The following is a 15,402-nucleotide window of genomic DNA, read 5'->3' as shown; positions in this document are numbered from 1 at the left end:
GAAAAATAAATCAGGGGAAGAGGGCAGAGTAATGGTTTGAGAAAGGGGTAGTCATCTGAAGAAAGAGCACAGGAAGCAGAGGAAATAACAAATTGAAACTCTAAATATGGGGAGCATAGTTGCTGAGTGAAGGGTCCGGAAAGGAGGCTGGTGTGACAGGATCAGAATGGGAGAGACAGAAAGTGGGGGAAGATGATGGGGGTAAGGTGGGTGGGGGGGAGGAAACTTGTATGCCAAAGGGAGGATTTTATTCTGAGGTAGGAAACCACTGGAAAAGTCTTAGCATACAGATGCCATGATCTGGAAGTTTTAGAAAGATTATTCTAGCTACTGTGTGGAAGACAGACTTTAGCTCTCTGCAGCTGTTATCTCCGAACAGCTGTGGTCTTGAGTTTGTAATTAATCCTGGGTTTGTGTGGGCCATGTTTCAATGCCGGAGGTAACACAGGAGCATCTTTACTGTGTAGGTAGATGGTGTTAGTCATGAAGTTTGTCATGGTGACTAGCTGGGAACGTAATTGATTGGCCACGCAAAGAACGATTGAAACACACGGATGGTATTCAAGGTGACCCGCAACTTGGGATAGACTTGGATATGTTTATCCAAGCCTTTATGGACTTCATACCTTCTTAAAATTAAGATGAGAAGTTCTTAGCAAAACTTTCTCCTGCTTCTGAAATGTTCAAGATTATTAGCATTTTTTCAGATGGGATCAGTTTATTTTGTTTCAAAACAAGCAGAGAAGAAGGAATGTATTTAGAAAGCTTGCCTACTAATAGTGAAAACTCTATTCTTGTCACCACTTTTCAATTACAAAATTATCAAATATAGAAATAATTGGAGGAGATGTGGCATTGTTGGCAAAGCATGGGGACATACGGCCTTTCATCATTACAGGTGAAGTTGTTAGTTTTGATACCTCATTTTTTGAAGAACATATAAAAAATATGTATCAAAGCTTCTAAAAATACGCTCTTTGAGCCAGCAATTCCAATTCCAAGAATTTGCCTTAAGGGAATAGTCAGAAAAAAGATACAAAAATGATTATAAGTGGTATTTAAAATAGCTTTCTAATCACATGCACACACACGCACACACACACGCACAAATAGAAATAACTCAAAATTTAACAGCAGGCAGTTGGTTAACCAATTTTTTTTAATGTTTTATTTATTTTTGAGAGAGAGAGAGAGAGATAGAGAGACAGAATGAGCTGGGGAGGGGCAGAGAGAGGGAGACAGAATCTGCAGCAGGCTCCAGGCTCCGAGCTGTCAGCACAGAGCCCGATGCTTGAGCCCACGGGGCTCGATCAAACTCGTGAACCACTAGATCATGACCTGAGCTGAAGTTGCCGCTTAAACAGTGTAGCCACCCAGGCACCCCTGGTTAGCCAAATTTTAGTAAAAACTTATTAGAACATTCTATGCAGTTACTGAAGAATCTTTTTTTATTTGATGATATGTGGAAATAGTCACAATACATTGGTAAATGAATAAAATGGGGGTAAAAATGCTATCTATACTAAGAGGAGGCTAAAAAAATACATAGATTCACCGATATGTTAACTAGTAGTTCTGAATGGTGAAACTAGGATATTTTTTTAATGTTTTATTTATTTTCAAAAGAGAGAGAGAGAGAGAGAGAGAGAGAAATGAGTGGGGGAGGGGCAGAGAGAGACAAAGACACAGAACCCACTCTTTTTAATCCACCTAAAACAATTTTTTTTAAATGTTTATTCATTTTTGAGAGGGAGAGACAGAGCGTGAGCAGGGGAGGGGCAGAGAGAGAGGGAGACGCAGAATCTGAAGCAGGTTCCAGGCTCTGAGCTGTCAGCACAGAGTGCAATGCAAGGCTCGAACTCACAAACTGAGAGATCATGACCTGAGTGGAAGTCAGATGCTTAACTGACTGAGCCACCCAGGCGCCCCCTTTTTTTTCTTTTTGGTACTTTATAGTCTTTTAAGGTTTTAGGTAAGAATTTTTCCCTAGTTAAGGAAAGTATTGTATATATTATTTTAAAATGTTTTCATAATGAAAAAGCTCACATTATCAGATAATATTTTGGTATTTAAAAAACATCTTAAAATATTCTACATCATTTGAGTGGAAGAGGTGCTTTTCTAAGAAATTCTCTGTGTGAGCCTCTTCTATTTTGCTATGAAGGCTATGAGAACTGACAGTTGCCTTTGCTTTTAATGGTCATCTTTAGAGAGAGGGAAGGAGAGGAGCCTCGGGGGGTGAAGAGCTAAGTAGTTAAGGACACAAAGTGATGTGTCACATTGCTGGTGCCAGGGATCAGCATGCACAGTCCTTTCCTCTGTGTAGAAACCCTCAAGGTTAGACCCTGGCCAAGTTCTTGCTTTTAAGTTTCAGTTTCAGAACATCTGAGGAAAAAATGACCAAGTGAGGCCTTTTCTGGTCTCATACCTAATAAGTCCTTGATGCTCAGGCCAGGGTCCCATTCTTGCTAAATCTGAAGCAGGCATCACCTAACTATACATCTACTTCCAAAAGCCTTCTCATCTACTTCCAAAGCCTAACCCTCCAGGGGCAAGCCAGCAGACGTGGCCAGGTGCTGATGACAGTCCTGAGACAGAGTGACTACATGCTTCACTGTCCATTCTGAGTGAGTTGTCATTTCCACATTATGCTAATACCTTTTGGCTTCTTAGAATAGTCTTTGGTTCAATAGTTGTTAATTGTGTATTTTAATCATTGTTTTTTATTACTATTATTGTAAACCATATTTCTTTAAAAATTTTTATTGAGGTATAATTGATGCGCATTATATTATTTTAGGTGTACAACCTAATGACTCCATATTTATATAATAAGCCATATTCCTTTATAGTCTACAGGTTACTTAGAAAAAAACCCAGATGTCTCATTGGCTCTGATGAAACAAAGCTTCAAGTAATTGCTATGAAATCAGACTTGCTCCCATCCTCCTGTCCCACCGTCTTTGGGATTTCTATTTAAGAAATCAGCCAAGCAAATTTATACACCAGGACATAAAACACTGCTTATTTAAACTCATTAGTTATATACTGTTAACATTATTATAGTGGGCAAGATGATATTTAGCTTATATGTACTATGTTCCTAAAATAAAGATTGACTTGATAACAAACCCAACTATAATCTAATTGTCATGAGTTGATGTCATCTCTAAACTATATTGTTGTAAAAAACTTTTTTATTTGGCATACTGGATGAATGAGGAAAATTGATGTTCAAAAAATTTTTAAACAGAATACATATTTGAACTATTTGATGCACCTATTTTCACTTTCATGCTTGTTCTCTTAAGATTAATAAAGTTAAGTCATTCCATTTTTCCCCCCAAAAGCCACATGACACAGACATTTCATTATTTGCTTCCAAACACAGATGGATCAGTAAGTAACTACCCCTTAGCAATTCACCTTAAGGTGAGCAAGAGACCACATTCTAATTCTGTTCTTGAAGTATAGTCTTTGGGTCAATTGAATCAGAATACGTAAGAGGAAAGAAAGAGAAAAAGTAAGAAAGAAAAGAGGGAAGGAAAGGAGAGAGGAAGGGAGGGAGGGGGAGAAAGAGAGAAATATAGATATAGAGGGAGGTAGGAGGGGAGGAGGGGGAGAGAAGAAGGAAAGGGTATTTTGGAGATATTATCTGGGAGGGCAGATCTAGGTCTAGTGTTATTCCAGTGAGCTTTAATTAACCAGAAGGTGGCATAATGGTAGATGTGAGGGATTTAGGAACATGGATCATCAGATGATAGGCAAGGGATGTAGACAGGAACATGTCAGAAGCTAAAGACAATTGGTGTTACAGTGTTGCCTAGAATCCTACCAGATTGGGTGGTTATACTTACAATAGACATGCTCATCAACATCATAGCTATTATTTATTAAATGCTTAGGCACCTGCTAATAAGTGAAAGATAAGCATGCTCTACATATATTGCTTTTTAAATCCTTCCAATAACCACTGAGTAGTTATCTTTTTTGACAGATGGGTAAACTGAGGCTTAGGCTTAAGTCAAAGAACTTACCAAAGGTAACACAGTTAGTATGGAATATGGGACTTGAACTTAGGTTGTTGTGTTTCTGAAGTTCCATGACTAGTAATCAGCTGCAGATAACAGGAATTTCTACAACAGCGTTTATTGTCAAATATATAGGAATCATGCAATAGCCTTTTTTGCTCTGTCCACATGGAGTGAGTATTAGGGTCAAATCACTAAAATCTAATGGATGAAATGTTCATAGTATAGTCAGCTCTGGTAGTTTCAGCAATTTCAAAGAGCAGTGATGATTGGTGTTATAAAAGCCATAACACGTATTTCTAGAAAGGAAAAGGCAACTAAACCTCTTTTTAAATCTTTTCATTGCATGTGCATTTGCCAAATCTGTCACTGCTTCTGGCTATTGTCTTTTTTGTTTGAAGTACTTCTTTGCATGGATTTCTGTACTTCATGATCTTCCATTGTGCTTTTGAAATTACGGCTTGGAAGCTATTTAATCTTAATAGATTTAAAAATCAAGGTCACATTTTAATGTGAATGATTTAAAATTAACCCCACTTGTTGAAATGATATGAAATAGCTCAGCAATGTTCCCATGACCTGTTTTTATGCCTTTTGATATCTCATGTGATCTCCAATCAGTTGGGCAGATTGTAGCAGAAGCTGTGGAACCTGGCTGCCACTGTCACTCTGACACAGAGCCTGGTGTTAGCAGCACAGACGAGGAGGAGAAGCACTGGAGGAAGCCAGAGATTGACACAGGTGCAGGTAAGGGCACATCATTACCTAGGAAAGACCTTTAGAAATCCTCTGCAAGACAGCCTCGTTTCCATCTTTCATCTTCCGACCCTTGCTTCCTCCTTCTTCCACCTTTATTTTCTTTTCAACTAATGAATTTGATGGCAGGAGGTGGTTGAGAGGCCTTAGGGGAGCTTTAAAGCTGACATCAGATATGAAGGTTATTATTCTTTTTTGAATGCATTGGTGCCTAGCTTGGAGGGAAAAAAGACTTTAGATTATAAAACAAAATATTGGTAGGGATTTTCAGATCAGTCTTATTTCGTAGTCGGCCTCCCAGTCAGTTGACTAGAGAGGAAGATTTGCCTAACTGACCCACTGGAGACCCGGAGAGCCAAGGCACATTTCATAATGGTTTATTTGAACTCCTTATTTTTTAAAATTGGGGAAGAATTTGTTGCCATCAGCATATGACTTGGCTCGTGGTGGTGAGTATTCCAGCTGCAAGATTTCCAATTAGAGTGACTCAACACACGATGACTCCTATGCATTGGGGCAAACATCCCATGTCCTTGAAATCAGGTTTACCCATATTTAGTAGCAGGCTTTTTAAAACCACCCTGATTTGAATTTATGTATGTATTTATAGGGGGAGGGGTTATTCATTTCATTCATCCTATGGTCACATTACCCCCACTTCTAATTTTTGAATATTTCTTTTTGAGAGAGAGAGAGAGAGAGAGAGAGAGAGAGAATGAGCGGGGGAGGGGCAGAGAGAGAGGGAGACACAGAATCCAAAGCAGGCTTCAGGCTCTGAGCTGTCAGCACAGAGCCTGATTCGGGGCTCGAACTCACGAGCCGTGAGATCATGACCTGAGCCCAAGTCAGACGCTCAACTGACTGAGCCACCCAGGCGCCCTCCCTCCCTCCTCCCCCCCCACTTCTAATTTTTAATGACAGTCATTAAGCACTGTGAGGTTATTTGAGATTTTACCCCATTTTCAAGCAAACAAGTTTGCCAGCCATGGTTTCATGGTGCTAGCAGAAGACACAAGTCTCCTGGGTCAGAGAAAAAGGACATTATTACTCACAATAAATGGTAGCAAGGATATTTGCACATATGCCAGTTCCCTGAGCTCCAGTTCCCCCTGAGTAATGTGGAGAGGGCCAGTGATGCTTGAACATGCAGCAGACAAGTTATAGGAGAAGGAGCCCGAGGGCTTAGAGAATTCAAATCCTTTGTGGTGGGCATTCCACCAGAGGTGTTCCAATGTGCTCACAGACATTCTGCAAGGCGGGCCTGGCAGTTGTTCTTGATCAACTCTGATTCAAGCAAGAAAATTTGGTTTATTGTAAGCAGTGGAAGAGGAGTGTGGAAGACTCGGCAGGGCTTCCTGTGTGCCAGAAACTATGCTAAGCATTTTACGGTTTACTATCACAAGGATTCTGTGAGTCAAGCATTTCTATTCCCATTTTATGGATAGAAGAATGAAGGCTTAGAGAGGTATTGTTTCCTAAGTTCACACACATAGAAGTGGCAGAGCTGATGTTCTCGTCCAGATCTATCTGACCCTGAAGTCCACACTCGTTCCACTAAATCAAATTGCCTCTGTTTATGAATATTGCTTGCTCTCTTATATTCCTTTCCCCCCAAAAGTCCATGATGTTACTATCCAAAAACATGTCATGTTTTCATACTGATACTTCTTAGAAGGATTTCAATTACTTTCTCTCTCTTACCTCAGGAATGTCATGTCTGACTCCCCCGTGGTGTTCGTGTTCATATAATAGCTCAGCTGGATGCCATTAGCCCTTTCTCTCCCAGAATTTAGGCACAGTATATTATTATATGGTGGCTAGGCAGTTTTATTCCCCCATTTTCCTTAATGTTCTTTAATTAATCCATAAATTTAAAGGCTAGCTTAGCAAAACAGAGAATTTTATTTAAATGTTTTTCATAACTGACATTAATATACTTTCATGCAAGAATTTGAATAGCAACAAATATACTATTAAAGAGACTTGACACACTTTGTTTTAATTTAATTTTTTTAAATCCAGTAATAATCTATAATGAGATACAATGGACCGATGAAATGAAATATGAATAATGAAATAAAATTCAGGTGAATTGGCTACGTGTTCTCTGAATGAACATTTGGCTCTACATTTCCCTCTGGCAGCTTTTAGGTACAATTTAGTAAATAACTGCTGTGACACGCTGAGGACCACCTATAAAAGTCAGCACCAACCCTACTGGCAGGCCTGAAATTTCTGTTACTCCTTTGAAAGAAGACATCAAAAGTTACCTTCCAAATATATTTTTAAGGGGAATGTAATATCAGCTATCACTGCCTTACTTCAAAATGGCTTATTGTAATAGCTGCAAGAGACCAAGGAAATGCCACAAAGGACAGCTGTGTTTTGTGTTAGGAAATGGAATGGTAAGACAGTCCTGAATGGGGTATCAGAATAGGGAAGAAGATCAGGGCTTTAGGTTTCTGGAAGATTGTTGGCAGCGGGGTGGGGGGTGGGGATTAGATGGCTAACCAAAAAGCCAAGCAATAAAAAATATGAGGAAGACACATTTGCCCACTTTATAAGTTTATATAATTTGGAGGTTGACACACTGGTGTGATAACCTATAGTATCAGTCCAGGGGCCTCTATAAATGAAAAAGATTAGATTGATGGCGAAATTATTAAGATGACCATTTTAGAAATTCTTATCTCCCTAAGTATTATTCTACAGATGAAAAATTTAAATGCTTTGGGTATTTGGCATGGCATACCTTTATTTATTTTGCGTGGGTCATTTCAACGGAAATGCATGTATTTGTTAAATAGTAAGAAATGTATTTGAAGCTTTTAAGAAACATACTGAACTTACATTTATTGAAGCATGATGGCTAGTACACCCAGATTTGCCAGGGAATTATGGATGAGAACTTACGAAATAACTTCAAGAAGGTTATTTATGTTGAAATTTGTCCCAGACTACAAAGTCCTGTCTTGTTCTGTGATCCTGTTTTGCCAAAGGCAAATCAGTTTCTGAACTTAGATGGGAGGTATCCTGACCTATAATACAAATTGGTGTCTTTAGTAAAAAGTCTTACCTTGAGCTATAAAGTTATTTGATGACTAAATCTAGATATAGTAGCTTTAAAATGTGGGAGTAATGTGTGGGATAATAATCAGCTCACACTGTATTTTTGTGATTGTGTTGCCGAATGCCCACACGAGTACAAGAAACACAGGCCGAGGACAGGCATATTATGATGCTATAGGGAACAATGATTTCTAAGAAGTGAAATACTATTTTTCTTACTGTGTATTTTTCTTCAAGTCCTAATATTTCAAATGAAAGTAGGAGGTGTGTGTGTGTGTGCAGGGGTATGTGTGTGCATGAAAGAGAGAGATTACTGTAAGATATGGGGGTTTTGTTTGTTTTTAACATTTCTGATATTCAATTTTCCTTTAATATCAATGTGTCCATTAAATTGATAGCACTTCTTTTCATCACGAAGAGCCATTATTTAACCATGGTGCATGATGTAGTCGATGGCATCCTAGAATCGAGGAAATGTTTTATATATATCAGTGGCTCCTTGATATTATATATATATATATATATATATATATATATATATATATCTCATGTATGATTATACAGAATCTCTCTTCCCTGTGCACTTTGATTAAAGCAACCTTGCTTTCTAACCTTATTTTGCAGCACTGAATAGGAATTTTGTGTTGGAGGAAAGGGTACCACTCAACTCAAACAAGGAATCCAATCAAGTTGCATCGGAAGTGGACACACTGGAGAAGAAAGAGGCAGTGGAGGAAGCTGAACTTGCCCAGCACAGGGATGTGGACACAATAGAAGGGAAAGGGGATGCAGCACGGTGGGGAACAGCTGGGGTTAATGAGGTTCCCTTGGGGGAGTGGAAGCCAACAGCAGAGCAGCCAGCCTTAGAAGAGTTTACAGAGGAAAGAGGGATCCCTCAGGGCATAACTCGTGGGGCTGAGGCAGAAGCAGAACGGGATAAGAGGCTGGGTAAAGAGGAGGTAAGCCCCAGGGGGAAAGAAGCAGCCGGAGACTCTGGAGGTCTACATGAAGGTCAGGATGAGGCTCCTGAAGGGGGGGCCTTGCTGCCTATAGTGCTAGAGACAGAGAAGGTGAATGCTGAGGAGGAGCAGGGCTCGGAGAAGACAGTGTTTGCAAGCCAGGCAGCGGCTGTGAACTTAGAGTGTGTGCAGGAGGCAGCAGCCCAGAGGGAGGCAGTGACAACGGAAATGAGAGAGGCTGAGAGAGGGGAGGCTGTGAGTGAGGCAGGGCCTGAAAAGCCTGATGTGATGAACAGTGAAGAGGAAGCATCTACAGAGGTAGAGGACCTGGGAGCCATGGAAGATGCTGCATCTGAGAGAGAGGATGGTTCAGAAGAGGCAGTGCTTGGGGGAGAAGAACCAGCCAAAGAAAGGAAGGTAGTTATGGGAAGGCAGACACCCTTGAGCTCCTCAACTTCTGAGAAGGCTGAGGCTCCCCGGATGGGAGTTGTGGAGGACAGCCTGGAAGAGCTTTGTCAGGAAGATGCTGAAAGGGAGGAGGTTGAGACTGAGCCAGAATCTAATAAAGAAGATGACAGGAAAGAAATGTTACCCAAGGAATTAGGTGTAGCAAGAGAGAAAAGGAAAATTGAGAGGCCAGAGGAACCTCTGGAGGAAACTGAATCTGAGAGCGGAGAGGTGAGGAGGGCAAATGCACATCAGGGTGAAGACATTTTAGAAGAAGAGCAAAACTTTAAAGGGGAAGAGCAGGGAACCGCGAAGGAAGTGACACCTGAGGAAGAGACACAAGTCCCCCCAGTTGAAATGGAGTGTGATGCTGAGGGTGAGGCACCCATGGGGGCATCTGAATCACTTGGAGACACAGGGCCGCAAGGAGGAGATTCACTGAGAGAGACAGAGGTGACCATGTTTGAAGCGGCACCCGCAGATGAAAAGTCACTGGAAGACACAACAGCTCTGAGGAGAGAAGAAAGAGGGGAAAGACTGAGGGAAGCCCAGGACCCAGAGCCCAAAGACAGAGCAGAGCTGCTCCCCCAGGAGGACAGGGCTCCCTCAGGGCAGAACCAGGGGCCAGGCCCTGAAGGGGAGGGGGTGTTAGGAGCTCCTGAAACTGAGCTAGCGGGAAAGGGGCAGGTGCCCCATGTGATGACCACAGCTACAGGTGAGGCCCAGGAGTGTGCAGCCAAAGATCAAGATAGCCTGGCAGGATTGGAAGGCGGGGATAAGGAAGGGCCCGTGCAGGGGCAGCAAGGAGCCGGGGTCACAGTGATGACCCAAGGTGTTTCTGAGGAAGACTGCATGAAGGCAGAAGAGCTGAGTGAAGAAGCTATGGGTGGGGACCCAGAAGAGGAGGCTAATGAAGAGTGCCCCCTGGGGACAGGAGTGATGGCCAATGGGGACACAGACGGGGCTGGGAGTTTGCAAGGGGGAGTGGCGGTCGCTGATGAAGATCTCCACCCAAGGGAAGCGGCAGGAACGGCCACCGAGGAGAAGAGGGAGGTGTTGGCAGATGTGAAGACGGCTGAGGGGAAAACAGAGGCAAATAAAGCCTCCTCCTTGTCAGATGTTGCTGGCAAGGGGCCTCGGCACGAAGTGGATGACTTACCGGGGAAAATGGCAGCTGCAGAGAAGGTGGAAGTGGTAGAGGAAACAGCGCTGGGCACGGGAGAGGTGGCGGCCGTGGAGATGGTGACAGGGACCTGGGTGGGGGCTCCACGAGACCCTTCGGATCCCGGAGGGAAGGCCCCACAGCTAGGGCAGGATCCAGAGGGCGGGGGACTTGATCCCACGCAGGGAGCGGAGTCGGTGGGCACGGAAGCAGGCCTGGAGGGCTGTGCCAGGGAGCAGGAGTTGGGTGCAGCTAAGGAATTCAGCCTGAGAATGTCCCCAGGGAGGGAGTCAGAGCCTGGGAGAGAGAGTCTACAGGGGGTGGAAACACTCCCTGCAAAGCCTGATTGCCCTGAAACCCAAGAGAAGCAAGCAGTTTACAGTGCAGAGAGAGAAAGAGAAAGTGAGAACGCAGATGTCTCCCTGAGCAACATGAAGGCCTAAGAGACTTTGTGGCAGAAGGTGAGTTTAAGCCTGCTCTGTTCGCAGGACTAAACAGATACCCCACCTGAGGTCCCCTGCTCTCCCCGCGGGCTCAAAGCCTCATCAGTCCTTGCACGCAGCTGCACACAGCGGCTTCACTTCTGTGCTGCTTAACCCTAAGCCCAGGAGGACAGAGGCTGGGTAAGGCCCAGGTGGAGCCAACATGCACCCCCGACCCATTTCTACTCCTTTTGCCCCTGAGTCACACTCTGCTCTGTGGGCACAACTCTCTGCAGTGGTGAAATCCGTGTCTCCTTTTCGGGGCTCCAGAGATGAAATCAAGAGAATGGGCCACAGGGACGTACCACAGACAAAAAGAATCACTCTCTATTCCCGAATTCATTTTCCTTTTAGTGGTTAAAAGGATGGCTGTGATTATTTGCCTTGCGATGGGCTCTCTGCCTTCATTTCTGCAGCTTTCGTGAAGTTTAATATAGATATTGCATAAATTATAAAATATATGACGATATTAAAAATATATACAAATTATGAAAACATGTAAAATATTGAAGATTGTAACTAAAGGCCAAAAATATTTTTTTAGCATTTCCTGCATTCCTGCTAATTCCTTGATGCCCTCATGTCCTTAAGTGCCTGTTTCTACTACCCTGAGTGATTTTACTCATAGTTCTATCCTTTTTATTATTTTTCAGGATATTTCAAAGATGTCTTCCAGAAGACTGAAAGAGTGGGGAAAGATGCACCCAATCGTCTCACTAGAACTTTAGATTTTATCTTAAAAAAAAAAAAAAATCATTGTGCTTGTCTGAGCTGGTTCCCAATCTGGCAGTGCTGGTCAGTAGCATGGTGAACACCTTGAGAATAGCTGAGTAGATCTGTAGGACCCTCTCTAGGGGCACTGGTTCCTAATGGAGGGCGGTGAGGCTGTTACGTATTCAACATGGCTAACGTGTCTCTGTTCAAACCAAACTGATGGTTCTCACGTGTTTGACTTTTACCAAAGAGCACCTGAAAGGCTCAGTCCTCACATCTGTTTAAATTCCTTTTTATTTCTAATCAAATATTAGTCCCAGTTTCAAACATCAGAGTTTTATTTCAAGTCCGTGGCTTGGGGCGTTAATGACTTGATTTGTGAGAATGAGCTCTAAAGGTCCTTCCTTGAACACTCAGTACTAGGATTGCTCTAACCCTGTAAATCCTCCCAGGAAGGGATTCTATGGCATGTATATTCACTTACATTTAGGAATAGTCATTCATCCTATTTATACCAGAAGGGTAAAGTGGCAATCTTATTTCAAAATGCCCTTTGTTTTTGTGTGTGTGGGTTTCTGTACTTCTGCTTTCTGAGGTAGACATAAATGCTTGTGGCATTTTGTCCCTGGGGGCCTTATTTATAGGTCCATTCAAATTTAAATCAAAGTAATAAATAATTTAGCTGACTGAAATGAGTAGCAATAATTATAGCAGGTAAACAGTGCACATGAGCACATACACCAACATTCTAAACTCTAGATTCTTTGGTTGATGTCATTTGATGGAAAAGAAACTTGGATTAAATTAATGTGCTGCTCACCTTCCCAAGTTCTGTTATTTCAAACCTGTGAACTAACCTTGCAGGGCATTGTAAATCAACAGTCAGAATCACTTTCTAAATTACCCCTTGATATTACTAGAAGTAGTTGTGCATCAGCGTGCCTACTGGAGATTTCGATTTCCTTGAAGACATCTTTGTTCATATAGCAGTACCCTAAAGGGTACATATGTTTGGCCATCTTTTCTCACATGAGGAGGTGAAACAAAATTTCCTAAAGCGGTGATTCTCCAGCTGGAGTACACATTAGACTTGCGTGGAGTACTTTCATGAATGATTCAACCCCTGGCCCCCTTCCCCAGAGATTTGGATTTAATTAGTTTTAGATGGGTGTCGATGTCAGCTGTTTTGTTTTTTGGGGTTTTTTTTGTTTGTTTTTGAAATTCAGTTGATTCTACTGTGGAGCTAAAATTGAGAAGAGCTGCTCTTAATCATCATATAATCTATGCTGGCTGCCCTACACTCTGTGTCCCTAGGGGCCAGGCATATTATCTTTTTAGGTATGTTTTATTTTAATAAAGGAGCTGTTGAATGATCAAAGCTATAATGGACCGTGGTTCTCAAAATGTGGTCCCTTGATCAGGATATCAGCATCACCTGGTACTGTTCCAAATACTAATTCCCGCCCTCATCTCACACCTATTAAATTGGAAACTCTGTGGCTGGGGCTTCGCAGTGGTGTTTTAACAAGCCCTCCAGGTAATTCTGATGTACTCTAAAGTCTGGAAACTGCTGTTGTGGACTATGGATTGTACCGAGGATTAGTCTCAGTTGGAAAATGGATTGCAGAAGCATTGTGAACTTTCTCTCTTTGTCTCTCTCTTTCTTTTTCTATTTCTCTTCCTTTCTCTAGGAAAGGGCACTCACTATAAAAGTGATGGATTCATATTAAGCTCAATTTTATTATGGCTGCAATGATGTGTTTATGAGGTCTTTCAGCCCCATCCCCCATTGAGGCTTGAACATCAGCCATAGCATACCATAGATCTCCATCGTCTGTCTTAAGTTTTATGAGTGGGTTTCATCTACATTATATCCAATTCCATTTATTACTGAGCTGCATTACTGTGGAGCTCTACAGTATTTTTTCCTGATCTCAACCTGAATGCCACAGAGCACTGTGAATACATAGCACCTTATGGGAAAGATTGTAAACTTGTTAATTCCATTGAAGAATGAGTTTTGTACAATGTGCTAAATGGAAATTGCATTGAATTATTTTTATATTTAACACATTCCGTCAAAACATTCTGCAACATAATTCTACAATCTGCATGTGGGTTTAAGTGTGAAATTCAGTGTTGTGATATTTTGATTAAATGAATTCTTTCTCTGCAAATACTATGTTGATAAAACTGTATGTGAAACTGAACTGATTTTTCCCCTAGTTTCATCATTAAAAGCATAAACAAACTATATGTTTACAGATAAGACATGTGAATGATTCTTTATCAATAAGATTAGACTTTGAACATCTTCTTTGTCCTTTCATTACAAAGTTTAGACTCCATAAAGCAGAGAAAATTAGTTTATTGAGCTGTTTATATTGACTGTCTATATTCAAACATGTCTTTCATATACATGAGATAATACTAGGAAAATTATCACCATTTCATAAATAAGTAAATAAAAGCTCAAAATCATGTTCTTGTCTAAAATCATGGTTGGTCTCAGGTTTTCTGACCCCAAACACTGATGTTTTTCATCTCTCACACTATCTTCTAGGAAGAGATGTTTTAATAGATACTAAGATACTACATGCACACTTATACATGTTTTCGTTTACTTGTAGAAGGAGGGAGAAAAAACTTACAGAGAAAATAAGGAAGGGTGAGTTTGAGAGTGACTTTGAAAGAATTCCAACTGTATTTATTCCCTGTTCTCTTTTATCTCTTACAGCTGGCTACAGTGACAGGAAACTTCTTTTAAATGATGTATTCAGGTGGCTTAGAAGAGGAAAGAACAAATCTCATTAATATATACTGTATCAGCAAGAAGGGAATTATATTTACAGCCAATCAAAGAATATGGTAAATTATTTAAATAATTGAAGAGAGAAAAGTAGACAACCAAAGTAAAGGTAGGCAGAATAGGCTACTTATTTTTTTAATTAAGCCTTTTCTATGGCTTTATAAATTCTTTGTTATAAGTTTGAAGTATAGTTGAGTTCCTTAAAATTTCTAAGACCAATAATTTTGCCACAATTATTGCCCCTAGAAAATGATTGTTTGAGAAAAGAAAAGAAAGCCTTAAAGATTCATCTAATAAGTGAAATATTCCAACAGCATCAAGGACAGCCCAGGAGAGGCCACTTATGACCTTGGACAATATTTCCTTCCAGTCTTCTATACCACCTGATTGTGTCCTTTAAAAGAATCTCCCTGTCACCACAGCCAGGAGCAAGAGGTACAAGGGAACAGGGAATAAATACAACTAGAATTTTTTTCAAAGTGACTCTCAAACTCACCCTTCTTTTTACTTTGTTAGGTGTTTTCCTTTCGTTTAATACTGTGCCCTGTGACAGGAAATCTATAAAGGGAAATATAAATTCTGTAAGATAAAATGCTGGATTATTTGAGAAATACACATTCTTTTTGAAATTCCTTCCAGAAGTCTCAGACTATTTAATAATCTGTGCAACCCTTACAATACTTTGCAATGATGCAATACCCCCATGTTTTATTAGGGAAACGAGAGTACATGGAAGATTCCTGGGACAGAGATTCTGGAGCCAAAATCTATTTAAGACACAGCTCTCTGCCTCCTTTGTGAAATGTTTCCTGGTCTTTATTAAATATCTACTTATAACTAAAGGTTACGCTAAAGAAAATAATTATAGGAGAAATCTCTTACTTGTTCAGGAGCTTGTTACTAATGTGACACAGAGATCTTCAAGCTGGCATGGGGGTCCCCTGAAGGGAAATGAAGGTTTTCAAGGGATTCA

General features: G+C 41.1%; 1 protein-coding gene across 2 annotated transcripts in view; it reads left to right on the top strand.

Annotated features, from left to right (window-relative positions):
* ERICH3 (glutamate rich 3) overlaps positions 1-13,876 on the top strand; it is a 106,430-nt gene extending 92,554 nt beyond the window's left edge. For both annotated transcript variants that reach the window (XM_030325147.1, XM_030325148.1), the window contains 3 exons: positions 4,653-4,778; positions 8,481-10,885; positions 11,560-13,876. In XM_030325147.1, the coding sequence (XP_030181007.1) occupies positions 4,653-4,778; positions 8,481-10,867 (2,513 nt within the window). In that variant the 3' untranslated portion in view covers positions 10,868-10,885; positions 11,560-13,876. The remainder of the gene's footprint in view (positions 1-4,652; positions 4,779-8,480; positions 10,886-11,559) is intronic.
* The last annotated feature ends 1,526 nt before the right edge of the window (positions 13,877-15,402 follow it).

Source organism: Lynx canadensis, chromosome C1 (assembly GCF_007474595.2).
Source record: "Lynx canadensis isolate LIC74 chromosome C1, mLynCan4.pri.v2, whole genome shotgun sequence".
NCBI lineage: Eukaryota > Metazoa > Chordata > Mammalia > Carnivora > Felidae > Lynx > Lynx canadensis.
The sequence above is the reverse complement of the archived record's forward strand: the minus strand, read 5'-3'. Positions and strand labels throughout refer to the sequence as shown.